Source organism: Acomys russatus, chromosome 1, assembly GCF_903995435.1.
Source record: "Acomys russatus chromosome 1, mAcoRus1.1, whole genome shotgun sequence".
Taxonomy (NCBI): Eukaryota; Metazoa; Chordata; class Mammalia; order Rodentia; family Muridae; genus Acomys; species Acomys russatus.
In genome coordinates this window covers 13,775,124-13,802,028 of record NC_067137.1, presented here as the reverse complement: position 1 = coordinate 13,802,028, position 26,905 = coordinate 13,775,124, and the positions used below count along the sequence as shown (strand labels likewise).

The 26,905-nt window shown below is 40.1% G+C and overlaps 1 protein-coding gene across 1 annotated transcript in view; it reads right to left on the bottom strand.

Annotated features, from left to right (window-relative positions):
• Positions 1-21,629, bottom strand: part of Hnrnpll (heterogeneous nuclear ribonucleoprotein L like) — a 35,298-nt gene extending 13,669 nt beyond the window's left edge. The window contains exons 1-7 of the mRNA XM_051165241.1: positions 20,929-21,629; positions 12,813-12,931; positions 9,405-9,642; positions 8,408-8,493; positions 7,519-7,615; positions 7,360-7,432; positions 3,193-3,264 (exon numbers count right to left, since the gene is read on the bottom strand). Coding sequence (XP_051021198.1) covers positions 3,193-3,264; positions 7,360-7,432; positions 7,519-7,615; positions 8,408-8,493; positions 9,405-9,642; positions 12,813-12,931; positions 20,929-21,285 — 1,042 coding nt within the window. The 5' untranslated portion in view covers positions 21,286-21,629. The remainder of the gene's footprint in view (positions 1-3,192; positions 3,265-7,359; positions 7,433-7,518; positions 7,616-8,407; positions 8,494-9,404; positions 9,643-12,812; positions 12,932-20,928) is intronic.
• Positions 21,630-26,905: the final 5,276 nt, after the last annotated feature.

Genomic DNA, 26,905 nt, shown 5'->3' with positions numbered 1-26,905 from the left:
CCATAAATGTTGATGAAATACAAGTAACAGCCACTACCAGTACAAGAGAATAAATGCTGTGATGATTTTAACTATGACTATTAGTCACCAGAATTGAATTATCTATATTATTTAAATGATTGTGTATAGCTATCAGGCCTAAATAGTGCATGAAAGTATTGATGCTTTAAAAAACTAATGTTTCAGCCGGGCGGTGGTGGCACACGCCTTTAATCCTAGCACTCGGGAGGCAGAGGCAGGTGGATCACTGAGTTCGATGCCAGCCTGGTCTACAAAGAGACTCCAGGACAGCCAAGGCTACACAGAGAAATCCTGTCTCAAAAAGCCCAAAACACAAAAGCAAAACAAAAAACCGTAATGTTCCACATATTTAAAGCAGTTCATCAAATGGGAAAATGTTATATAAATGGCATTACTAACATTTTGAGTCATTTTCTATCTTTCAAAATGTTGAACTAGGAACTATATCCAAAAATGCCAGCCATCAACATGCAACTGCTTGCAGCTCGCTGTTCAAGTATGGTTAGTTCAAAGCCACTTCAAGTTCCAGGCCAGCCAGAGACATATAGTGAGACCATGTCTTTTAAACAAAAACTAAAAACCGTGACAGTATACAACTTATTCTATGACAAAGCAATGAATAAATTTAATCTAGTTAAAAGTATGCACCTGACTCATAATTAACTTTTCCCATTTCCTCTGTATTTTAGACCCTCACCTAGGAACATCCATGATGTAAGCACTAACTGCAAATAAAGCTGTTCTGCCAGCGGCTGCTCTAGGTGTGCAGGTGTGACCTGCATATTTATAATATATATCAGTGTCCCAAGGACACACTCAGATCTTCCTGCTTCCTCATCTTACACCTCTTCTTCTTCTTTTCTTTTTTTTTTTTTTTTAATTTACAGTCCGTCCTCTTAAGGCCATTTGCTTTCTTCTCTTGGGAAGCAGAACAAATTACTCTCCAAATTCAATTTTGGTTTTGGTTTTTCAAGACAGGGTTTCTCTGTGTAGCCTTGGCTGTCCTGGACTCACTTTTAGATCAGGCTGGCCTCGAACTCACAGAGATCCACCTCTGCCTCCCAGGTGCTAGGATTAAAGGCATGCACTACCCCCAAAAATTCAGTATCTTAATGACATAGCTGAAAATAGATGTTCCCGCACAATCCAAGACAACTATTCTGAAAGCAACCTCCACCATCTCAATGATCCCTACTTAGCACCTATCATTCCAAATTGTGCACTTCACTTTACATAATCTGCATTTAAAATTTTACTCACACACATAATAAAATCAAGTATCAAAGAACTGCACAACAGGCCTTTTTAAAGTAAAAAGTTGTAATACGATATATAGCTTATTTGTCTACCTAATTCCTTCAGTAAAATATATCTGATAACAGAGCACTATTCCTCAAAACCTATGCAAAGGAAATCCTTTCAACTACTACTACAGGAGAGGTCCTTGTTTCCTATTGATTCTTTTGAAATTTTCTAGTTCCTTTAGCAAATATTTAACCAGGTTTTAGCCTTCGTGTGACTATTATTAACACAAAAACACCATAAATAATGAGAGCCTTCTGTAATGTATAGTATAATAGGTTCCTACTCAGTGTTTCTTTACTGCAGAAACAAAACTATACATACACTCCTACGTTGCAGAAACCAAGAAAAATCATGCCAAGCCAGCAAGATAGCTCTGTGGGTAAAAGGCACATGTTTCCAAGTTTAACAACCTGAATTCAATTCCTGGGTCCTAGATGGTGGAAAAGAACCAAATCCTCTGACACAATACACACTGGCATGCCCACAAAAAAAAAAAAAAAAAAAAATAAAAATATATATATATATATATATATAAATATATATATAAAGATGGCACTTACTGTTTTAATAAGAAAAATGTTTTAACTTTCCTGCCATACAGAATACTAAAAATTTTATCAGATGTAAGAAATGAATTTTTCAACTAAAAGAAGACGACAGTGGAAAGATGTGGATCAGTGGTTAACCCAGAGGATGGGTTTAATTTTCAGCACTACATTACAACTGTCTGACTCCAGTTCCAGGAGATCCAACCCACTCTTCTGGCCTCCTCGGGCACTAGGCTTATACATTATGCATAGATATACATACAAGCTAAACACTCATCACATAAAAAATAAAATAAATTTTAATTTTAAAAAATACATAACCAGTAAGCTAAAACTAGAAGAATGGTCATTAAATGTGGAAATACTTTGTAAACACTTAGAACAACAGACTTTATATGTCTTATGTAGTGTTTAGATTTGTCATAAAGTTCAACTTTCTTCCACTTAAAAAATAAACAGAACTTTTCCCACTTTGAAGCACAGACTAGGTAAAGTTAATTACCCTCTAAAAATTTAGAAATATTTTAAAACACTGTATACTCACTTAACACTGCTTAATGATAACTCTCAACTTCTACATTCAAGAATAATCTGAAGCCTAGCTTTTTCTCAAAGAAAATTATTCCTCTGGATTTCATAATATGAAAATTTCCAACCTAGCAAAGTGTGAGAGGTTTCAAAAGTGGAATTAAATACAAATTTAAGATCCCTACATGGTGGTGCACGCCTGTAATCCCAGCATTCTCGGAGGCAGAGGCAGGCGGATCTCTGAGTTTGAGGCCAGCCTGGTCTACAAAAGCAGTCCAGGACAGCCAAGCTACAGAGAGAAATCCTGTCTCAAAAAACCAACAACAGCAGCAGCAACAACAAAAAGACCATAAACAAATTTAACGGAAGCCAAGATACCAACTATAAAACTAAGCATCTCTAATATAAATAAAACCATGCTTCTTTCAATTGCTGAATAAAAATAAACCTACTTATCAATAATGCCCCTTTCTGGTCCTCTACGTCAGGGTCCCTTACAAATCAAAACCAAACCAAAGAACAGCATAAACAAACAAACAAACGTGTTCAGTCCCCCAAACAATAGCTCTCAATTTATTTTATGGGTTATTTAATGTATCTCTATGCTAAGAAAACAAAAGCTTTGAACAACTTCTTGGAAAGGAACCACAACAGTTCATTTCATCCTAACAGGCAGTTCGTTAGGAGCTCAGGAAAAATACACAGACAAGAAAAAGGGCATTCTTCATCAGAAATGCAGCTATCCCAGTGGCTGATCTGTACTACCTTCCTTCTGCCTTGACAAACTTACCATAGCCATCATGTCTAAACGAAGAAGGATGATCTCCCAAAATGGCTTGTCTCTGGCGACCCTTTCCTCTATCTGACACAAAAGTAGAAACATGGTTTTAACAATTTTGATCCAAGTATGTAACAAAGTTTTCACATGGGAAATACCCATACAAAACATCCATATACTTCATAAAAGAAATATGACTCCTGGTTAATTTTAAACATCCATTCATAACCAATTTAAATACAAACACCAAAAGTTTAAGAAAACAAACAATTCTAACTAACAAATTCCACTGGAAATTATGTTCTTGATAAACACCAAATACAATCACACTTTCAAGTTTAAAAGATTAGATGCTTTGCAGGAATGAATGCACACACGGCTAGAGCTGGACACGGTACAGAAGTTTTTACCAATACATGTCTTTAAAACAAGCTTGTAAGTGCAGTACTTTGAAAGACAGTACCTGAATCATACTATTAGCTTCAACAGCAACACATTTTCAAAGTGGGCTTCTTTCAAGAAGTTTCAGCATAAGCCAACCACAACCTGTATTACATGGTTTCACAATCAGTAAGCACAGAGTATTTTATATGTACATACACATATTTACAAACACCTACTGACTTGAGAGCTGAAATTTTGCACATCACTGGCTTATGTTGTACCATAGATAGGTCGTTTTCTATTGACCATAACATCAAGCAGAAGTATGAGCAACCTCCAGAGTTTAAATATGCCAAGGTAACCCTAACCAAGGGGGCTACATTATTGGATGAGAGTACTACAATACTCTAAAATGTTTATTCTAGCTGTATTTTCAAAAACGCCATGCCAATTTCCTCAAATCTTATTTGAGAGATTTTTTTTTTAATTACTTCCAGATTTCCAAATTGAACTTCTAGTGTAGATTGGCAAATTTCAAATCATATAATACTTTTAGAAGTTTGCTTATTGAATTACAGTGCACAAAACATCCTTAGTCACCTAAACAAGCGAGGATTATGGAAGATGAGAAATGCTTTAACTTTCACATCAGTCTAGAAAAGTCTATTTCCAATTACCTATTTTAACCAACTTATAATACCACTGAAAGGAATTCAAGAGGGGCATCTAGTTCAACTTTTATTCAATAAAAACAAAACAAAAATCTTTTAAGCATCCTTTTTGGCTAATGTTTAACCAATACCAGCAATAAGGCATTCACTATCTTCCTTTATATTTATAGATAACATAAATTTAAAGAAAATTACTTTTTATACAGAATAGAAACTGTTCTTCCACATTCTAATGTGTTTAAAATCTTAACTTAGGACTTAAACATTCTTGCAAATGCTTGAGCAGTTAATGTGACCTCATCTCAATCACTGCTTCTCCGGGCTGAAAAAATTTTTTTCTTACATGGTTTGCAGCATTTCCCAGTATTTGTCTCAATCCTCTTAAATTAATCCAATCTGCTGATCCCTCAGTTACTGTCTGCTTAAGCAGATACCAAACACTTAAAATCAAGTTCTTATCTCTTATAAAAACCATGTTTTCATGAATTTAACTGCTTACGCTAAGGATTCTCTGTAATAAAATGTAATCACATTTAAAAAAATAAAATTGTATTTTAATAAGGATTTGTTTTATAGTCAAGATATATGAAGATCTTTTTGTCTTCCTTTTATTTATTGTTCTGTTTTTGAGACAGGGTCTCAGGTTGACTTCAAACCGATTCTTTGCTTCTACTTCCAAGTGCTGGGATTATAGGCTCATACCATCAGATCTGGCTCCCCATGAAGGTCTTTGAGCAAAGCAGGTAAGTAATTTTAATGACCTGTCAACTTTAGTCAAGCTTAGATCCCTACAGAAATGTTTATAAGCTATAAGTCTAGCCAGAAAGCTACCTGTCGTTAAAAAAAAAAAAAAAAAAAAAAAACAGAAAACAACAACAAAAAAAAAAAAAACAGAAAAACAAGAGTATTTTTCCGTAAAAGCATAAATTATTTTACTTCCTTTAATTATGTTTTATTATTTAAACAGCTACCGTACACATTTCTAAGTAGATTATCTAATTAGAATTACAAGAAAAAAATTAAGCTGGCTTTGTATAAAGCTCAGACCTTTTAGAAGAATACACAAATAACGTTAAAATGTATAAAGGTTTTGCTGGGTGTGATAGTGCAAACACCTTAATTCCAGCACTCAGAATGCAGGGCCTGTAGTTGGAGGCCACCCTGGTCTACAGAGTGAGGTCCAAGGCAGTCAGGGATATACAGAGAAACCCTGCCTTGAAAGCATGACCACCCCACCCCACCCCACCCTGCTAAAAAAAGGATACCTATAAATGTTAACACAAGTGCAGCCAAAACTATTTCAAATGAGTAAAAACCAAAGTTTATATTGAAATTTTAAGTTTTCAATAACTGTAAGTGGACAGAAGTGAGAGATTTCTCATCAACCATTTGTCCTGTTGTTTGAGTTCCTAAGGATTTAGTTTCCAGTATTGGATTCAACTGCACCATACAGACCAAGCAAATTTCTGTATCAAAAAATTGGGGGTCTAACAAAGCTACATTTTACAAAACAAACCTATTTACAATTCCATTCATACAATTAATTGATTTCCTGGAAACTGAGAACTAAAGAAGCTGATCTAAAGTCCTAAGTATCCGGACAAGAAGGACCACATTGTGCTTTACTTTCTTTTGGCTGAAGTATATGCACCACAGAGTACCCACTGCTCAGATACCTTGGGTGACATAAAGGTTTCCTAGCTAGCTTGTCACACATGCATCTTGAGCTTTTCTGACATGCTGCTCAAACAATATTGTAGTTGAGATGTAGCCAATACTGAAGCCCCCTTGTTTTTACAAGATTGACATTTTAATTTGTATATTCCAGAATTACCACAGTTACTTGAACAATTATCAGTAAAATCTATACGTATGAAATTTAGCATTTATAGGCTATTGGTGAAAATGAATTTCAAATGAAATACTCTTAATTTTCAGATGTATCAAGTTTAAATATATTCTACCTTGAAAAGGACTTTACTTTCATCTGTATTTGGTATGTCAAATTTTCTGGTTACACAAATTAACATGAGTAAAAACCTTAAATTGTTACAAAATGTGACAACTTATAAACAGCCACTTTACAAAAATCAAACCACACAGAAAAACATCTTTTACACATAATGCACCTTTTCATTTTGTTAGAATCTTTGTTCAGTGTTCATAATTAGGAAAAAACAAAACCAAAGTAAACTTAAATGCAATGAATGTGCGCTTTTTTTGTGCTGAGGATCAAACACAGGGCATACGCACGCTAAGCACATGCTCTGCCACTGACCTGTTTATCCCCAGCCACATGCACACCTTTCTAATCCACATATCTTTAATGTTTGTGTGGATTGGTTGAGCATTTTCAATTCCCAAGGCCTGTAGATAAACTGGCCCCTGGTTAAACGCCAATTAACAATTTAAATCTAAGCTGAAACAGTTACATCAATGGGCAGTGAACTTTACAACATTGCAAAAAGCCTAATTTTCATAAACGAAAAATCTACAACTGAAACCTTAGGGAAATCAGATCGGTATACATACAACTTGAATAAATGGGCACAGTCTATCATGGTGTTCATCCCATGCAAGTCTGAAGTAGTTAAATGTCGTCCTTTAAAACTTGGGGTGATGGTGCATGTAGTATGCAGTCAAGGTGAATTGCGAGTCTGAGTTTTTCAGAGGGCTTTTGCTGATGCCGATGTTGTGCATGATGAGGTGTAGAGTCAGCCTGCCGGAGTCCTCTAGCCTTCTTAATGCCTCGTCCAGCTTGGGGGAAAAGTCCTTTCCATAGAGAAGCAGTGTGCAAGTTTGCAGTTTGTAAGGAATATTCTGAGTCAGTTTCCTCTCCTCCAAAGAGAGAGAGCTGCTTGGAGAAATGCAAGTCCTTGAACTGCGGGCGTGCCTGTATGTGAGGGCTCCTTGTTGAACTAAATATAAATAAGCTCAGCAGATACCAGTAGGGGGCACTAATGTCCAAGGTTAATTTCCAGCATCACACGGACTTTGGCAACAGAAGCATTCAGCAACAAGATTTTCATTTTAATTAACTAGCTCATCAGAAAAAAAGAATGTAACTGCTTGTAAAATTTTCTCAGCAGATCCCAGTACATTCTAAAACGTGTAAAATACCTACCTCGTCTTCCCAAATAAGGTTTAGTGTAGTCCCAACTGTCATTGTCATTCCTGATAACATTTAGACGAGTTGGCTGTTGAAAGTGAAGACAAGTAAATTTAAATTGAGTACCCAAAGTATAAATATTTCTTTGGTAGAGTGTTGAAAAGAAATACTTACCCTTGCATATTCAATTTTTAGTGTGCAGCATCCAGCATATATATCAGCTCCATTGAGTGCTGCTTTAGCTTTCTGGGCGCAAAGGACTGACTCAAATGTAAAGCTCTATTAAGGAAATGTGGTTGATGGCCTCCTAAATTTAATTGTTCTTCAGTCCCAAGGAACTAAAAAGATAACCCAAACTAACTGTGTTTTCCCAAGTAAAATTTCTAAGTAAGTCTTTACTTAAAATTGAGAATAATGTGCCAGGCAACGTGGTGCACACTTGTGATCTCAGCACTCAGGGAGGCAGAGGCAGGCATACCGCTGTGAGTTCAAAGTCAGCCTGGTCTACAAAGTGAGTCCAGGACAGCATTACCTACAATAATCCTCTCAAATCATTACAAGCACTATAAAGTAGAGAATGGAGTAGATTATATCCCCTAGTGACTGGCAATCTACAACCTTGAAACAGAAAATTATTTTATTCTTAAAATGAGAATAGGGCCAAGAAAGTAACACGGTGTTAAGAGTACTTGGCCTAGCATATGCAGCCCCTGGGTTCAATGCCCTATTACTTTAATGGGCTATTTTATGGCACAAAGTTATCAAAATAGTAAAAATTCCCTTTAAGTACTGTAATTTCTTTTCTTTTTTTTTTTTTTAATTTAAGCAAGCAGGGTGTGGAGGTACACACCTTCAATCTCAACACTCAGAAATAGCAGATCTCTGAACTGATGGCCAGACAGAGTTAACAAGACCCTATCTCAAACACAAAATAAATTTAAGTCAAGATTGCTCTAAGAGGAAAAAGTATCACTTTCCTAGAAATGCTTTAGCAGAAAAAAATTATCAATATGAATTACAAACACTTCTATATATCAGTAGCACATTTACAAATAAAGGATATTCAACCATTGCTTGTATCCCATTTCTCTTGAATATAACAATACGCTGTACTTTTCCAACAGGGTTGCATACTGTATATAGAACATCCTATATAGAGAGAAAAAACCCAGAAGTATTTTTAGTTCATTTTTTATATTTAGAAAAACATTAAAACTATATAGCCGGGCGTGGTGGCGCACACCTTTAATCCCAGCACTTGGGAGGCAGAGGCAGGCGGATCTCTGTGTATTCGAGGCCAGCCTGGTCTACAAAGTGAGTCCAGGACAGCCAAGGCTACACAGAGAAACCTTTTCTCAAAAACAAAAGTCTACCCACTTTTTCCTCCTGAGTGCTGGAATCAGAGGCATGTTCCACCATACTCAGCTATTAACCACTTTTTTAAAAGGTAAAGAGTAGAGCTAGACCAGTGGTTCCCAATATTTTTAATGCTGTGACCCTTTACTACAGTTCCTCATGTTGTGTTGACCCCAACCATAAAATTAATTTCACTGCTATTTCATAACTGTAATTTTGTTACTGTTATGAATCATACTGTAAATATCTGGTAAGCAAGATACCTGACTTGTGACCCCTGTAAAAGGGTCAGTCAACCCCAAAAGACTCACAGGTTGAGAACCGCTGGGCTAGTGGTAGCTCAGCCCCTAAATTAGGTTTCCAGCAACACAGCAGCTAACCACCTGTAACTCCAATTCCAAGGGATTTATGAGGCTCTCTTCTGGCCTCCAAGGGGAATGGACATATATGGTGAGCAGACAAACATACATGAAGGCAAAACACGCATAAACACACAATAGAAATAAATCTTTTTTTTTTAAAGTATCTAAGCATGGGGTTGCACATCTTAAAATACTACTATTTGAGAGGCAGAGACAGGCAGATCTCTGTAAGTTCCAGGCCAAACTGGGCTGCATAATGAAACCATGTCTCAAAGGAAAACAATGACAACAAAAACTAGTTGGCAGATTAATAGAGGTAGTTTGTTCTACTAAAATACATACCACGGTAATTGGATAAAGAGGATTCTGAATAGAGAGCAGGAGAACTTTGTTGCCCCCTGATGGATCATCAGTATTTCCTGGTCGAGTGATTCTTTTACTTGTAGAATAATTGAAGAAAGCCTGTTGGCCAGCAATGTACACAGGTACATCTGCAGCAAATGTCACACATTCTTTGGCACTGTCTATATTTTCAAACTCCACTAGAGCCTGTCGTTTAAATGGCATCATCATCACATAGCTGAAAAGGAAGAAATACCAAAATACAACATTACTTATTCTCACTCAAATGAAAGCAAACTTTAACCCCCCAATGAAAGCTTATTCAGCTCATGCCCCACTCAAGCCCAGTTCCATTATCAATCACTAATACCCAGCTCTCTTAGTAATCAGAAAACACAAAGATAACCCATAGTTAAACAGCAGACACTAGCTGAGCATGGTGGCCCAGCTGTAATCTCAGCACATGAAAGTGAAGGCAGAAAGAGACTCCAAGTTCAAAGCCAGCCTGTCTCAAAACAGAAAAGAAATATCCACAAAACAATAACTAAGAATTAATCACTTCTATATTATCTTATCGATCCTAGCACTCAAGAGGCAGAGCCAGGATTATCTCTGGATTTGAGGTCAGCCTGGTCTACACAGCGAGTTCCTGGACAACCTGGGCTACATTGTAAGACCCTGCCTAAAAAAATAGGAAGAAAAAGAAAAATTGCAGTGCATGTTTTATAACTACAACAGAAGAAGCAACATATTCTCAACTGACAGGAATAAGGACTTTCAACTGTCTTAAAATACAATCCACATGGTTTAATCAGTATAAAAAAATCAAACACATTAAGTCAGGTATTCAAACCAACTCTGCTTACTTAACAGGCATCCAGGACCCACAGCTTCATTCATGTTAAAAAGTAACAAATAGTGCAGTATTAGTGAAAACAAACAAAAAACTCTACATCATTTCATAAATTACTACGTTCATTTATAAAACGAGTTATTATTAAGATTACGGTTACTACACACAAATTGCCCAGCAAGCAGCCTTGTATACTACAGGATCTCAATAGCTAACTAGTACTGTATTTTCTTCAGAACTTGCCTCATCCAACTTTTTATCTCAGAAAAACACAGCAGACTAATAAGTATATGTTGACCTAGGAGGGTAGTTAGCTATTCCCACACACATCACTAAAAATTAAGCACTGAAACAATAAGGTCTTGGATTTAAAGCTATTATCAACTATAAGGACAAAATCAATCCCACACCTTTGATCCCAGAACTCAGGAGGCAGAAGCAGACTAATCTTTGTTGAGTTCCAGGCCATCCTGGTCTAGACAGCCAGTTCCAGTACAGCCAGGGGTATGTGGAGAGACCCTGTCTCTTTTTAAAAAAAAAAAAACAAAACAAAACAAAACAAAAAACAAAAGTTTTCCTGGTAAGTGAAGACTTTTGTGGGACATGCCTTTTGGGCTAGTGCCCAATTATAAGTGAGTATATACCATGTGAGTCTTTCTGCTTCTGGGTTAATTCCCTCAGTATGACCATCTCTAGTCCCATCCATTTGTCCACAAATTTCAGGATTTCCTTGTTTTTAATAACTGAGTAGTATTCCATAGTGTAAATGTAGCAGTTTCTTTATCCATTCTTCAACTGAGGGGCATCTAGGCTGTTTCCAGTTTCTGGCTATTATGAATAAGGCTGCTATGAACATGGTTAAGCATACCAGGAGATTGCGATAGATGTGAGGACATCCTACTGAGACTCTAGGTAAGAGAAATATAGGAGATGGGGAAATAGGAGGACCCAGAGGGTCTGCTCAAACTATTGCACTAACCAAGGACAATACATCGAACTCCTACTCTGATCTACCCAATGGACAGGACACTCTCCACAGTTATGTGGGAGAGCAGGGACTGACTTTGACATGGACTCTGGTGCTCCATATTTGACCACCTCCCCTTAGTAGGGAAGGCTGATGGCACTCAGAGAAAGAATAAGCAGGACATCAAAATGAGACTTGATAGCCTATGAGCATATAGTGGGGGAGGAGGTCCTCCCCGGTCATAGACCTAGGGGAGGGGAATAGGGTCAAAGTGGGAGGGAGGGAGGAATGGGAGGATACAAGTGATGGGACGCAATTGAGTTGTAATCTGAATAAATAAATAAAAAAAAAAGTAAATGAAAAAAAAAAGTTTTCTATACCCCAAATAAGACAGTAAACTCGAGATGTAATATAAATAAATTAATAAAATATATTTAAAAATAAAATACTAATAATGCAATTAAAAAAAAAAAGACAGCAAACTCAAAAGTTACCAGGACAGTGATTTTGTATGCAGACAAAGAAGGGGAGAATTTAAATGTCACAGGCATTCCAGAATATGTTTAAACAGCCTCATGAACATTTTTTAAAATATATTTTATTAATTTATTCATATTAAATTTAAATTGTTACCCCTTGTATCCTCCCATTCCTCCCTCCCTCCCATTTTCCCCTTATTCTTCTCCCCTATGTCTGTAACTGAGGGGGATTTCCTCCCCCTGTATATGCTCATAGGGTATCAAGTCTCTTCTTGGTATGAACAATTTTTTTAATCTTTAAAAAAATTAATATGAGAAAGGCAGAACAAAAAGAGAAAGAAAAAGCCAATGAGCATGAGGAGTCAATATTTTCAATTCAATACCATGAAAAGTTTTAGCACCTATTCATCATCTCAGGAGGGTTAAAAACAAGCCTAAGGCTCAGCGGCAAAGTGTCTGCTTAGCATGTACAGTACAAACAAAGTTCTGAATTCAATCTCTAATACCAGAACACAAAGCATAGTAACAAGCTTAAAAGTTTCCAAAAGTGAGGCTGGCAAGGCATCTCACTGGGTAATTAGGAACTGATTTTAATCTCTGGAACACACAGGGTGAAGAGACCTGACTCCCTGTGACCTACATATACACTATAAGTAGATGTAAAAAATTAAAAATTAAGCCGGGCGTGGTGGTGCACACCTTTAATCTCAGCACTTGGGAAGCAGAGGCAGGTGGGTCACTCTGAGTTTGAGGCCAGCCTGGTCTACAAAGAGAGTCCACGGCCAAGGCTACACAGAGAAGCACTATCTCGATTATTTAATTAATTACATAAATAATTAAATAAAATTTAAAATTTTAAAGGGTTCCAAAGATGGCAGATACCTATAATCCCAGCAATCAATGGGCTGAGAGAGGACAAATACAAATTCAAAGCTAGACTGCCTAATACAGGGAGACGCCCTCCTCTCAAAAAGAGAAGTACAAGTTTTTTCCATAGAAAGATATACACAGGCAAACAATACTTACAATGCTAAATATCAACTCAAGCAATCAAGCAAGTCTTGCTCTATCATTACTTTCAATGCCTACTAAGTCCCTGTTGTCCTTACCATATTGTCCCAAATTTCTCCAGTGCCTCCACAAGGTCTGCTTCCACCACAGATTCACAGAGCCCTCGAACATGAACAACAGGGGAAACAGAGACTTTATGATGACTTCCACCTCCCTCCTAGGGAAGAGAAAAGAATTGCCAGTTAATTTCAAGTCTAAACTGCATCTTTCAATAAATTCAACTCTATATTGTAAAACAAGCACACACAAGAAAGACAAACCAAACTACAACTTACAAGTTAGCAAAGGGACCTGAAAATAAAATAAATTGAATAAAAATATATTTGATTTAAAATTTTTATTTCCCACCGCCCTTTTTTTTTTCCTTTTTCTCCTCCCTCTTAGCTTAAGTTTTTCAAGACAGAGTTTCTCTGTATAGACCAGGCTGGTCACAAACTCAGGGATATGCCTGCCGCTGAAACTTTTATTTCTAAAAAAAGAGTAATCTTAAGACCAGCAGGTAAAAAAAATAAAAAATAAAAATAAAAATAAAAAACCAGCAGGTCGGCTCAGTGAGTAAACAGGCACTTGCCACCACACTTGACACCAAAGTCCAATGCCCAAAACCCATAATAGTGGAAGGAGGGAATTGTTTGTGTGCACAAAATAAGTTTTTTTAAATGATGTTCAAGCCAGGAAGGGAGTTGTGGTAATAAGCAATGTTTTATTTACTGAAGTAGGGTAGAGGGCTTGTGTGTGGTTTCTGGTTTTGTTTTATTTGTTTGGGTTTCTTTTTGTTGTTGTTGTTTTGGTTTTGGTGTTTTTGGGGGGTATACCTTTTTGTTTGTCTTATATACTATATAATAAATCATTTTGCAGCTTTCTAATTCATAAAACTCAATATTGGCAGGGTGTGATGGCACAGTCCTTTACTCCCAGCACTCAGGAGGCTGAAGCAGGTGGATCTCTATGAGTTTGAGGCCAGCCTGGTCTACAATGTGAGTCCAGGACAGCAAGAGCTGCTACATACAGAAATCCTGTCTCAAAAAACCAAAAAGAAACAAAACACTCTCAATATTATTTGTCCCCCTGCATTTTATATATGGATAGACAAACACTTTCCCCTTAAACTACAAGAAACAGGGTTGTGGGTATCTTCCTCTTTCATCCCCAAATAGCTCAACATTCCTAACAATAATGATCCTCTTTCACATAACCTTTCACATTTTCCTAAGACAAAAATAATTTGGTGAGGTAAACCTATCATTCTGTCTATTTCATATTTCTCCAACTGTCTGTCATATGGCTTCTAACTGCACTTTTTAGGCTATTATAAAATCCACATTCCAAATTCAGTTTTGTGTCTCTAGAGTCTCCCCTCTTTCTGTATCTTGGCAGTAACTTTTGAAGAGGCCTTTACCTTTGCCAGTTTTCTCTAAGAATTGCCCATCATGGATCATGACTATGATATATATGGGGGGGGGGGGGGGCTAGTTTACAAATTGGTCTTTCTCACAAAAAAGATTATTGTCCAGTCTTTTTTAAATCCCTCAAAAGAATTCCTTATTATCTACACCAAAGTCATTCCCTAAACACCAAGGGACATGAAAATTGTACCACATAAGTATGCTCTATTATTGTGTCAAGGAAAAATGTTTAAAAAGAACTTAGAAAAGCTAGATGTTAAATAGAATGTATTTGGGGGAAAGGTGATTTCTCTCAAACCCCTTGTGCTTCCTTACTCCCAACTCAATCTACGATTCTTAAAATTATCTACCTTGGTATTTCTCCAACTTTAATTATAGTCCCATATAGTCTACATATTTGAGACAGGGTCTCAATATGTAGCCTGGTGAACGCAGAACTCACTAACTTCCTTATTTCTGGGGAGGATGTTACTCTGTCATAACCATCTTTTTAACACAAAACCTTTTCTATCATTCACTCTTTTTTTGGTTTTTCCAGACAGGGTTTCTCTGTGTAGCCTTGGCTGTCCTGGACTCTTGTAGACCAGGCTGGCCTTGAACTTACAGCAATCCACCTTCCTCTGCCTCCCCAAGTACTGGGATTAAAGACGTGTACCACTACCGCCTGGCCTATCATTCACTTTTTAAAAATCAAAATTCCAGGGGATGGAAAGATGGCTCAGTAGCTAAGAGCACTAGCTGCTCTCCCAGAGGAATGGCATTCAATTCCCAGCACCCACATGACAGCTCATAACTGTCTATAATTCCTACACAAGGGGATCTGACACCCTCAAACATATGTGCAGGCAAAATACCAATGCACATGAAATAAAAAAAATTTTTAATGAGAAAAAAATTAAAATTCCAGTTACTCCCAATTGAAAAGCTGATGATCTCATCTTTTCAAACTATATTTTACCACTTCCTCCAAGGCATAGTTTTTCTCTCCTCTCTTCTGTCCCAAAATATTAATTTTTTACAAGACAATGAATAAATAAAAGACAAACTCTCATACATCTGAGGCTAGCTTCAAAACTTGCTATGTAGCAGAAAATGACCTTGAACTTCTGATCTTCCTGCTAAGATTTATAGATATGGACCAAAATACCCTGTTTATGCAGTGCAGGAAATCAAACCCAGTTTCATGAACACAAGGCAAGCACAGATTTATCTATATCCAAACCAGTAACACTCTTCTTTTTGTTTGTTTATTTGGTTGGTTGATTTGGTTTTGCTTTTTGAGAAAGGGTTTTTCTGTGTACCTGGCTGTCCTAGACCTTACTTTGTAGAGCAGGCTGGCCTTGAACTCCATAAACACTCTTCTTAAGTTACCATTTTCTGAACTCTTCTGCAACACAGCCTCTTTTACCCACCTGAAAATCAGGTATGTGTGTATGTAGCTGTGGTGTCAAGAAATACAATGCTTCTCTCATGCTACACAAGCACTCCACTACTGAGCCTTAGAACATCACCCTAGAACTAGTGTAAATCAGTACTGGAAACCCCTACCTATACACCAACTAAACTGGATATGGTAGCAAATACCCACAGTTCTATCACTCACATCATCAGCATCTATGGCTCAAGGCCAGACTGTATATCTAATAGGTACTTTTATCATGTCTTCTCCAGCTTAAGGAGTTATTTTTTAAAATCTTTTTTTCTACAGCAGTCTTTCCATTTCAATGTTTTGATAGCTAGGCTCTCTTCTTTTCTTTTGTATCTATTATTTCCCAATCTCAAAGTAGTAGTCCAGGTGCATATACCCAGCAATAACATCTTTTCAATATGCACATGCTTTTAAATTTTGTTTAATCCTTTCTTTAGGCAAATTGGGTCAAAGTATAATAGAAACTCAATGGGTCCCCACTTACAGGCTGGAGGCTTGTCTGGTCAGAACCATGCTAATAAACAGCCACTCAAGGACAATTCTCACAAGCTAATCAAACTTTTTTCTATATGGCTGTAATCTTTCATTTGGAAGTCTTAGGGGCAACACTTTTACTGTTCGACTACTTTACAAGTCTACTTATTAAAATTTGAAAACCCTAAATAGTTGCCTTATTAGCAAACAAATTACCTAACTTATATGATTTCTAGCTATTTGGGCATTTTTTTACTTTCCTTTTGGGGCTTTCTGTTTGGGCAATTTTCTTGCTACTGTTATTTTAAAAGTATCCTGGAGGGCTGAAGAGACGACTCAGAAGTTAAGAGCACTGGCTGCTCTCCTAAAGGTCCTGAGTTCAATTTCCAGCAACCACATGGTAGCTCACAACCATCTATCATGAGATCTGGTGCTCTCTTCTGGCCTGCAGGCATACATGCAGACAAAACACTGTATACTTAATAAATAAATAAATAAATCTTAAAAAAAAATTTAAAAGCCAGAGGCTAGCCTTTAACTACTGATTATCCCGCCTCTTCCCAACTGCTACCACACCCCTGGCCTTTCTTGGCTTTCTGAGACAGAGTCTGTAGCTCAGGTTAACTTCCAGCCTATGTCCACTTAGAAATGTTAGAACTGTTGGGATTACAAATATGTGCCACTATACCTGGCTCTTAGCTTTGTTTCTGGACACCGTTTCACCACATTGCCCAGCCTGGTCTAGATCTCCTAGGCTCCAGTTATCCTCCAGACTTTTAATCTCCTGAGTAGCTGAACTATAACTGCTTGCCTGTCACTCAATCCTTGATTTATTTGTTTACTCACTGGTGTAAATATCTGAAATACTTGATCTTCAAAATAAACTGGCACTCCATTTCAATTCATTTTTGATAAATAAATTGGTTTTGGTAAGTGATGCCCTGATATGTGAAGGTCTAGTTTTTTTTCTTAAAATTGAAAAGATATAAAAACTAATGAACTTAAAGATTATGCCTGCTAAATTTAAGAGTGCTACTTATGGGGACTAGTGACATGGCTTAGCGTTTGTTGCTTCTGAAGAGGCCCCAGGTTGAGTTTACAGTACCATATGGTGGCTGACAGATCCAGGAGATCTGAAGCCTTCTTCTGATCTTCATGGACACTAAGCATACACACAGTGACAACTTGCAGACAAATATATAATAAGTAATAAACTGGTCAGGTACAGTGGCACACACCTTTAATCCCAGTACACAAAGGCAGAGGAAGGTGGATCTCTATTGAGTTCCAGGCCAGTCAGGGATATACAGTGAAACTCTGTCTCAAAAACAGATTTTAAAAATCATATGCTATTTATTCCATAAGAATAAAGTATAATACATGGCATAAACTTCCATAATAAAGCTTTGTTCAGGAATGAAACCCAATGAATCAAAAACCCTGGGAGTTTTTGCTCTATGAAAAGTACCAGTAAACACTGAGCAGTATCTTATCTGTCCAATCCAAAGTGTTCAAATCAATCTCAATCCCGCCCCATCTCTCAGTCTCCTCTTCCTCCCCTTCCTCCAGAGTCTTGATCTAGAATTCACTGGATAGTTCAAATGGGCTCCACAACAAAGTTCCCCGTCTCTACTTTGGGAACTGGATTACAAGCATGTACCATACGCAGCTGTCATAGTTCTCTGCCTTCAAACACTGACACTGCTGCTAATGATCAATCTCTAACTGTTCCTCTTATTCACTTTCTTTTTTAAACTTAGTTATTAAAACATGAAAAGTCAAACAGTAATAAATCCTTTAAAACTTATTTTTCATTTCACAAATTTCCAACTAGAGTTGAAAAGACAGTTCATCCTGTACCTAATCTGCACTTACTCTTAACAGTTTGACCACAGATTATCTCTTCTATAGACTAAGGACCACTGAAGTTAGGCTAAACTCTTCAGTTGAATGAAAACCACATTTCAACATGATGGAGCACTGCACTCACTACCTTCATTATGTACAAGTTTCATAATTGCAATGTTTCAAAATAGTACTGAAAATTACAAGAAAAAAAATTGAAAAGGGGAGCTCACAAGATGGCTCAGAGATTAAGAGCACTGGCTGCTCTTCCAGAGGACCCAGGATCAATTCCCATCACCTATATGGTAGCTCACAACTGCCTGTAGTACAGCTCCAAGTCATCTGACACCTTTACACAAGCATACATGCAGGCAAAACACGAATACACATTAAGTCATATTTTTTAAATTTTTGTATTTATGTCCATAATAACTCTATTGCATGTATGCTCACAGGACAGAAGAGATCATCTGACAGAAAAGGGCATCAGATTCCATTACAGATGGTTGTGAGCCACTATGTAGTTGGTGGGAATTGAACTTAGGACCTTCAGATAAGCAGCCAGTGCTCTTAACCACTGAGCTATCTATCTCTCCAGGCCCACATAAGTCTTTTTTAAAAATTTGATAATGGAAAAAAATTAGTCTTCATTAAACTTCACATTAGCCCATCAATCCTAGTGTTAAATTTACAAATTAATTTATTGGAGAGGAGTGTCAGTAAGGTCAAAAAGTTACACCTGTGAGCTGGGCCTCGTGGTGGTGGAACACCTTTAATCCCAGCTTTCCGGAGGCAGAGGCAGGGGGATCGCTGTGAGTTTGAGGCCAGCCTGGTTTACAAAACGAGTCCAGGACAGCCAAGATAACATAGAAACTCTGTCTCCATAAAAAAAAAAAAGTTACACATGCTAGTCAGGTGCACCACTGCTGACATCAACCTACAGCCCTAGTTCCAGTTAGGCAGTTAAATGAAAGCAGCTCACCCTGACCACAGAAAGATGAACTTGATTTTATAACTACATACATTTGCTCCTGCCTTGGTCATTTAAAAGCTGTATTAATTAACTACAGCTTCAAGTAAGGAAAGCATGTACAGTTCAACTTTCATATTTTACAGACTAAGAAAACTCAAGGGTTAACTGACTTTATCAAGGTCACAAAAAATTGTATGCTGAGACTAGACTCCTGATCTACTACCTCAAGCCTTTGTCCAATACCGTTTTCACTGCTTGACTTATGTAACTATTTTTGAAATACCAAAATAAGAAGAAAAGAAAAAAGATCCAAAAATACCAACTAAATGCAAAGAAACTATGCCTGATCTTGGCCAAAAGGCTAAGAATCAGTTGTTAGAAAAGTTACAGCAAGCAAGAAAGAGAAAAAATCCTGTCGGGTGGTATATGCCTGTAATCCCAGCACTCAGGAGGCAGTCAAGTGTTATCTCTGTGAGTTGGAGCCCAGCCTGGTCTACAAGGACAGCCAGGGCTTAGTTACAGAGAAATCCTGTCTCAAAAATCAAACAAACAAAAATTTCTTTTTAAAAATGGTCACATTTATCATCACATCTAATTGTCAGAATTTTTACATAAAAATTCAAACTGGGCAAGTGAGATGGCTCAGGTGGTCACTGCTGCCAATGACCGAGGTTCAACCTCCAGGACTCACATGATGGAAATATAGCTGTGCTCTGATCTCCACACAAACATGCTCTGATGCACACACGAATTAATTTTTTTTTTTTTAATTCAAACACGGTCGAAGAAAGGGCTCATCCACACAGTGCTCTTGCATAGAGGGCGGGAGTCTGACTCTTGAGTAGTACCCAGGTCAAGGGACTCACAACCTAGCTACTTGTAAACTGACCAAGGGATCCAAATTATGAGGCTGACATGGGCACTTGTTATGTACCAACACATGTAACTTTTAAATTTTTTTTCTTTTTAATTTAAGCGGAACCAGTAAAAATTTAAACAAATACGTTGCCTCTGATTAAAAGAGTTGGAACATCTTAATGTGGGAAGACGTGTATAACTTCATAAACTTGCGATAAGATTTTCTGTCAAACGTATTACTTGTTTAAAGAATATCTTTAAGTCACCAAAACAGTTTAAGGGCCCCAAAAGGGACAAAACCATTCAGATCGCTTTGTTTCCTTAAAACTCTCCATGAAACTGAGGCAGTGGGTTACACTGTCGACATTCCTGAGGTCTCGAGCTAACATTACTGGTAAAGGAGAATTCAAAGAATGTGTTTAATACAGCTCTGAGTTCATTTCCTTCTTCTGTGGGGACAAACTTGAATTGAACACTACCAATGAAGAACCCAAGACATCTGAAAACGTTTTACTTGAAAACACGGACACATGTTTGTAACACCTGCCCACATATTTGCAACATTTCGTAAGTTAAAACTATCTTGAGCCACCACCACCCAAAAAGGGTGGGGTGGGGTGGGGTAGCCCAGCTTGGATGGACTCCAAGCCCACCAAGACTTTTTAAAAGAAAGAAAAAGTTAAATCTAGCAAGGAAGCCAGAGTGTTAGGGATGGCATGGAGGCGTAATTCGCCATTTAGTCGCTGCTTTCCTGGAGACCGGGCCCTTGAAAGCCCTCCCGGGATGGTGGCCAGCGAGAGGATGCTGTAACCAGCCCGGGTCCCAGCACAGCCCCCGAGCCAGAGCCGCTCACCTAACAAAGAGCTGGTCCCGCCGAGGGCGCGCGGCACGGCCTCCCGGGGCGGAAGCGACACCCCGCCCCACCCCGCGACCCTCCCTAAGGGATACCGGCTCCGAGAGGCCCGACACCCCCAATTCCAAGCCCACATTCGCCGTCAGGACTCGGGAAACGTATGCAATAAGCAAACAGTAAAACCCGAGTCCCCCCCCCCCCAACGACACGCTCGGCGCCCACGCAACAGAAGAGAGGGAGACGGGGGCGGGGGGGGAGCCAGGCCGAACCCCGCTGCCCGGCCCTGCGGGAGGGGACGGGGCGCGCGCTTTGTTACCGAGGACTGGGGCATGCTTCGAGGGCCGCCGCTGCCGCCTTCGCCGCCGCCTCCGCTGCCGCCTTCATCGCCGTCGCCTTCCTCGCCTTCCTCGCCGTCGCCTTCGTCGCCTTCGCCTTCTTCTCCGCCGTCGCCTTCTTCTCCGTCGCCGCGTCCGCCGCCGCTGCCTCCTTCGCCGCCGCCGCCGCTGTCGCTATCGCTCCCCGCCTGAGGCGTCGCTTCCTGGCGATTCTCGCTCTCCTCGGCCGAGTAGACGATCTCTCCCTCCTCGGTCTTGAGGCGCTTGGCCTGGCTCTCGAACTCCCGGTCCTCCTCGTACGTCTCCTCCTTGGGGGAGGAGGAGGAGGTGGAGGACATGGCGGCGCTGGAGACGGCGTGGGATACGGGCCTCAGATGTCGCCGATCGGTCCCCGCCGCGGGCTGCGCCTCCTCAGCGCGGGTCTGAGCGGCCCCGGCGTCCTCCGCGGGGCGCTCCAGGAGCCCGTGGCTGAGGAGCGAGCGCGGGCTGAGGGGACGCTTCCCTTTATCTCCCAGCCGGGCCCCAGCCTCTCCCTCAGCCAGCTTCTCGGCTCCCAGCCTCAGGGGGAACGCGAAAGTGTGGATGGGGCCGGAGCCGTAGCTTCCGGTCTTCCCTCCTCCCTAATCCGCTCCCCGCCGCTCAGGCGGAGCCTCCACCCCCGCCTTGACTGCCGCCGGGCGGGATCGAATCCTCAGCCCAAGCGTTCCCACCCCCCGAGCCGAAGCTCCGCTTCCTATTGGCAGAGGGGAAAGTCCACCTGGCTTCCAATTGGCTGAAGGAGCTGTTCGTCAAAACTCCAGCCTGGACCCTTGCCCGGCTCCGCTCCCGGTGGGCGCAACGCCCGCTGCGCGCGGCTCTGCAGCGGTTGCGGGGGACGGGGGGGCGGAGGGAGGGGACAGCGGCAGTTAGCGCTGTTAGGCCCTCGCCTCGGCGACGTACGTACCCGGCGAATCTGGCGAGCGGCGGTGCGTTCTGCAGAGTCCGGGCTGTGGGTGTTAACCGCCTTCCCGCTAATTTGAATGCTTCTCTTCATCTTTTACAAAGATGAGGGAAACCGCGAGAATCTCCGCACACCTACCCGGCACGGCCCTAAAAGTGCGCGTGCAAAATGTTATCAAAGTGCGTGGACTCTGCTCACTAACAAAATATTGGAGAACGGCTGTTAGCCATTACTGAAGGTGGCGAGTCAACGAGACGAGCCACGCAGACCTCCCGCGTGTGGCATAGGTTATCTGCAAGCCGGACTCTTGGCCGCAGATGTACACTTATTTAATCAAGTCCCTGGCCGCAGTTACCCGTTCTCAACCTTCTGCTAAAACCCGTCATTGTCACTGTTCTGCATGGTCCATTTCACTGTCCTTCGTTCTCCGAAATAGGAAAGAAACGGTGTGTCACAGCTCTGTTGGTTCCCAGCCCACAGCTCACTTCCTCTGTGAAGCCTAAGGACTGTTTGAAGGTTTTAGTTGTTTGGTTTTCGGAAAGGACTTTTAATACCTATCTCTAGATGTTAAAAATAAGTGTGCTTAAGGATGGGAACTGTGTACTATCTTGTAATCCAGTTCAAGTACACTACACCCCACCCCGCCCCTGGAACTTTTTCGTCGTCCAGGCTGCCCTCAAACTCACAGCAATCTGGCTGTCCCTGCTGCCCTCATTCTGGGCATAAAAGTAATCACCACTACTCCTGGCTCTTTGCCATTTTTATAGTAGCCACAAAGACCCAGAAAGAGGGATAAATTGTACCTTCTTTGCCAGGAAAAATTTCTTCCTGTTAAGTGAGTAGTTTCCAACATTTTTAAAGAAGAGAGAGCTACAAACACAGCTCACTGGAAGTTGAGCTCCTTGGGTTGAATGCCCAGCACCAAAATAGTTATTTAAATTTAAGATGGAAATGTAGAATTGGGAAATTAATTTTAAAGATTATTATGTCTACAGTGTTCTGCCTGCATGTGTGCCTACACGCCAGAAGAAAGCACCAGATCTCATTATAGATGGTTGTGAGATGATGTATAGATGGATGTGGGTGCTGGGAATTGAACTCAGGACCTTTGGAAGAACAGCCAGTGCTCTCAATCTCTGAGGCATCTCGCCAGTCCCCAGGAAATTAATCCTTAATCCTAGCACTTGGGAGCCAGTGGCAGGCAAGTCTCTGTTAGTTCAAGGCCAGCCTGGTCTGCAAAGTGAGTCCAGGATAGCCAGGGCTATTTAAAAAGACCCTGTCTGAAACAAGCAAACGAACAAACAAATAAAACAAGATAGTATTTCATTTGTTTTGAAGACATTCTGACTATTTGCTTCGCCTGTACTACCTACCATACCTGGCTGTTTTATATTTTCATTCAGAAGGCGAACTTAGCAAACTATATTCACATTTAACTATAGGTTTACTGGAACTTACTTATACAATTTTTTCTGAGATAGGCTGTCCTGGAATTCATTCTGTAGACCAGGCTGGCCTCAGACTCAAGAGCCTGCCTCTGTCTCCTGAGTGCTGGGATTAAAAGCATGTACCACCAATGGCCTGGCTAAGGGTAGATACTTTGATGAGCTTTTAGACCCAATTGGAAGGCATTTCTTTCTCTTTTTGTGGGGTGGGGGGTGGTAGTTTTTTGTTGTTTGTTTTGCTTTGTTTTTCAAGACAGGGTTTAGCCGGGTATGGTGGCACACACCTTTAATCCCAGCACTCGGGAGGCAGAGGCAGGTGGATCACTGTGAGTTCGAGGCCAGCCTGGTCTACAAAGCGAGTCCAGGACAACCAAGGCTACACAGAGAAACCCTGTCTCAAACAAACAAACAAAAAACCAAACAAACAAGACAGGGTTTATCTATGTAATAGCTCTGGCTGTCCTGGAACTCTCTTTGAAAACCAGGCTGGCCTCAAACTCAACAGCAATCCGCCTGCCTCCTCCTCAGCCTCCCCAAGTGCTGGGATCAAAGGCATGCACCACCACACCTGGCTATACAAATATTCTAAATACCTGTTAGAACATTTTAAATTTTCAAAGCCCTGAATTTTGTTGTTTTTGTTTTTCTTTTGGGTTTTTTTTTTTTTTTTTTTTTTTGCATTTTTTTCCAAACAGGGTTTTTCTGTATAGCCTTGGTTGTGCTGGACTCACTTTGTAGACCAGCCTGCCTTAGAATTCAGAGATCTGCTTGCCTCTGCCGCCTGAGTCCTGTGCTTCCATCAAAGAACCTACTCTTGCTGAATTTACAAGCTGAAATACTGCAGAATGGTCAAACACCTGATACCAAATAGCATTTTGTTGAAGAGCATCACCACTGTCTGATCCCTACATCATCTGAGATGGAGCTACAAATTGTGGGATTGTCATACCCAAACTCTATTTTCAACATTGTGACTATTTCATCGAATATACAAAACTCTTGCTTGATGCCTGAGCACCTGTAAAACTTTAATAAGCCTGCATGCAACTTTCCAGAAGACTGGAGCAGGAGAGATGTTTTAGGGCAAGGCCACGTGTTTTACATGAAACCTAGCTATTCAGAAACATCCACTTCTGCAAAATGCTGTTGAATCCAGAGCACTCTGCTTCTGGGACCCTTCTCTTACTTTGACACAAGTCACCTGGAACAAGTATTGCAACTTGTCCCTCTTACTCAATCAGACTTTGGTTAGTTATGGTGAAAAGTTGCTGTTCAGGAAGAATGCACCATACAGGAAGTGCCTGAGGCAATATTAACTCTAAGGGTAGTCAAGTGTAACCACAGTGGTATACGCTTTCGAGAGTTGTGCATATCTGTGTGGGGGCTCCAGCTTCCGCCACAATATTTGGACAGATTAAAAGAAAAGGTCTGGGACTGGGAATGGTGGTGTACATCTTTAATCCCCGGATTCAGGAAGCAAAGGCAAATGGACCCCTGAGTTCAAGGCCAGCCTCGCTGGTCTACAACAACGAATAGCAACTTTCCTAATGCTGCGACCCTTTACTACAGTTCCTCGTGATGTGGTGACCCCAACCATGAAATTATTTTTGTTGCTACTTGCTAACTGTAATTTTGCTACTGCTATGAGTCACAAGGAATCTGATATGCAGCTATCTGATCTTCCATCCCTGTCAAAGGGTCATTTGACCCTCAAAGGGATCGAGACGCACAAGTTGAGAACTGCTGGTCTACGTTGTAAGTTCTAGTTGTCCAAGGCTATAAGGTAAAACCCTCTCTCAAAAAAAAAAAAAAAAAAAAAAAATCTGAACATTCTGGAGATAAAACTCAATGCTAGAGTGTTTGCCTAGAGTATTGTGGGAGCACAAACTGAGGGGGCCTGTGGCGATGAGAGCCAGAATCCCAGCACCCAGCAGTCTGAATCCAGAGTTTAAGGTCAGCCTCTTCTGCATAATGAGACTCTCTCACCGGAGGGGAGAGTCTATGATAAATCTTCAAAAAAATGAAATTGCCTTTAAAACTGCTCACTCATATGCCAGATGATAAAAATCAGGTTTTCGGAATACATTATAGACACTTCCCCTTAACTTTAGAAATAATATTTAAATTATCTCTACTTTTCCCTCTGACATGTCAATTTGGGAGTACTTTAAATGTTAGAAAGATAATTTTATATCCAGGAATGGTACAGAAGCCCTTGGGAGGTAAAGCAGAGCAGGGGGTCAAGAGTTCAAGGACATCCTAGGCTACATAGCAACGGGTGGGTGGTATCTGAAAGTTTTGTTTTGTTTTCGTTTGGTTTGGTTTGGTTTGGTTTTGGTTTTTCGAGACAGGGTTTCCCTGTGTAGCCTTGGCTGTCCTAGACTTGCTTTGTAGACCAGGTTGGCCTCGAACTCACAGAGGCCATCACACCCAGCTTTCCATCCTTTTTTTCTTTTTTTCTTTTTTTTTTTTTTTTTTTTTTTTTTTTTGACTTAGGTTTTTATAGCTTCCTTTTTGGTTCTTGCTGTCTTTGAGTCTCCTGGTTGGGCAATTCAGATTATGATAAGGATCACTTGAATCAAAACAGAAATGGCTCATTGGTGTTTTGCCTGAACGTGTATCTATAGGAGGATGTCGGAATCCCTGGGGTTGGAGTTACAGAGAAGTGTGAGCTGCCACCGTGTGGGTGCTGGGAACTGAACTGGGGTCTTCTGAAAAAGCACCCAGTGTTCTTTACCAGTGAGCCATCTTTCCAGGCCCAACAGTACATATTTCAATCACAATTATGTTGTTTCTTTTATTGCAGTTTTCTTCCCCCCACCTGCTACAATACTTTCCACACCCACAAAGCAGAATATAGCAGGCCACCTTTAATTTAAAACAGTTACATTTTAGTAACACCAGTGAGCTATTAGATTTGGCCTCGCCCTTTGTTACCCAACATCACAACCTGTGGTCATATTTGCTCTTTAAATCAATGAATCTGCAAAAGCAAATTGCAGAAGGGGAAAAAAAAAAAGCAGTTAGTCCTATCTTAACAAGTAGATAGTCACAGCTGTATATTTTTGGGTGGGGTCAGAGAGTCAGCGTTACTGGAAACTTATCTCCAGAGAGCAGCTTCAGAGACAAACAGATAACCACTACCAAGAAGGATGGCTAACATAAAATGGAGTTTCTTTCAGCCGTCACACTTTGGCTACAGAGAGACTTAGGGGCCAGCCTGGGCTATGTAAGACCTTGACCCCAACATCCCAAATTACGTGAAATGGATGGAAACTATGTGTGTTCAGATATCTCAAAGACTGAAACCCTACTCAGCATAAGTTGTGGGAAAGTATTCATTTATTTAAATAACTAAACAGACATGGTTCCTTTTGGGCAGTAGGTAGATCAAAGTGTATATGACTTAAATCGGTAAAACAATTGGAATTTAGCATATAAGAGGCGGGTTTTGTTTGTTTTTTCATTTTTATGTCTGTGAGTGTTTTGCCTGCATGTACGTCTGTGCCCCACAAGCCTGGGGCCTATAGAGGCCAAAAGAGCACCAAGCGCTCTGATATTGCAGTTACACAC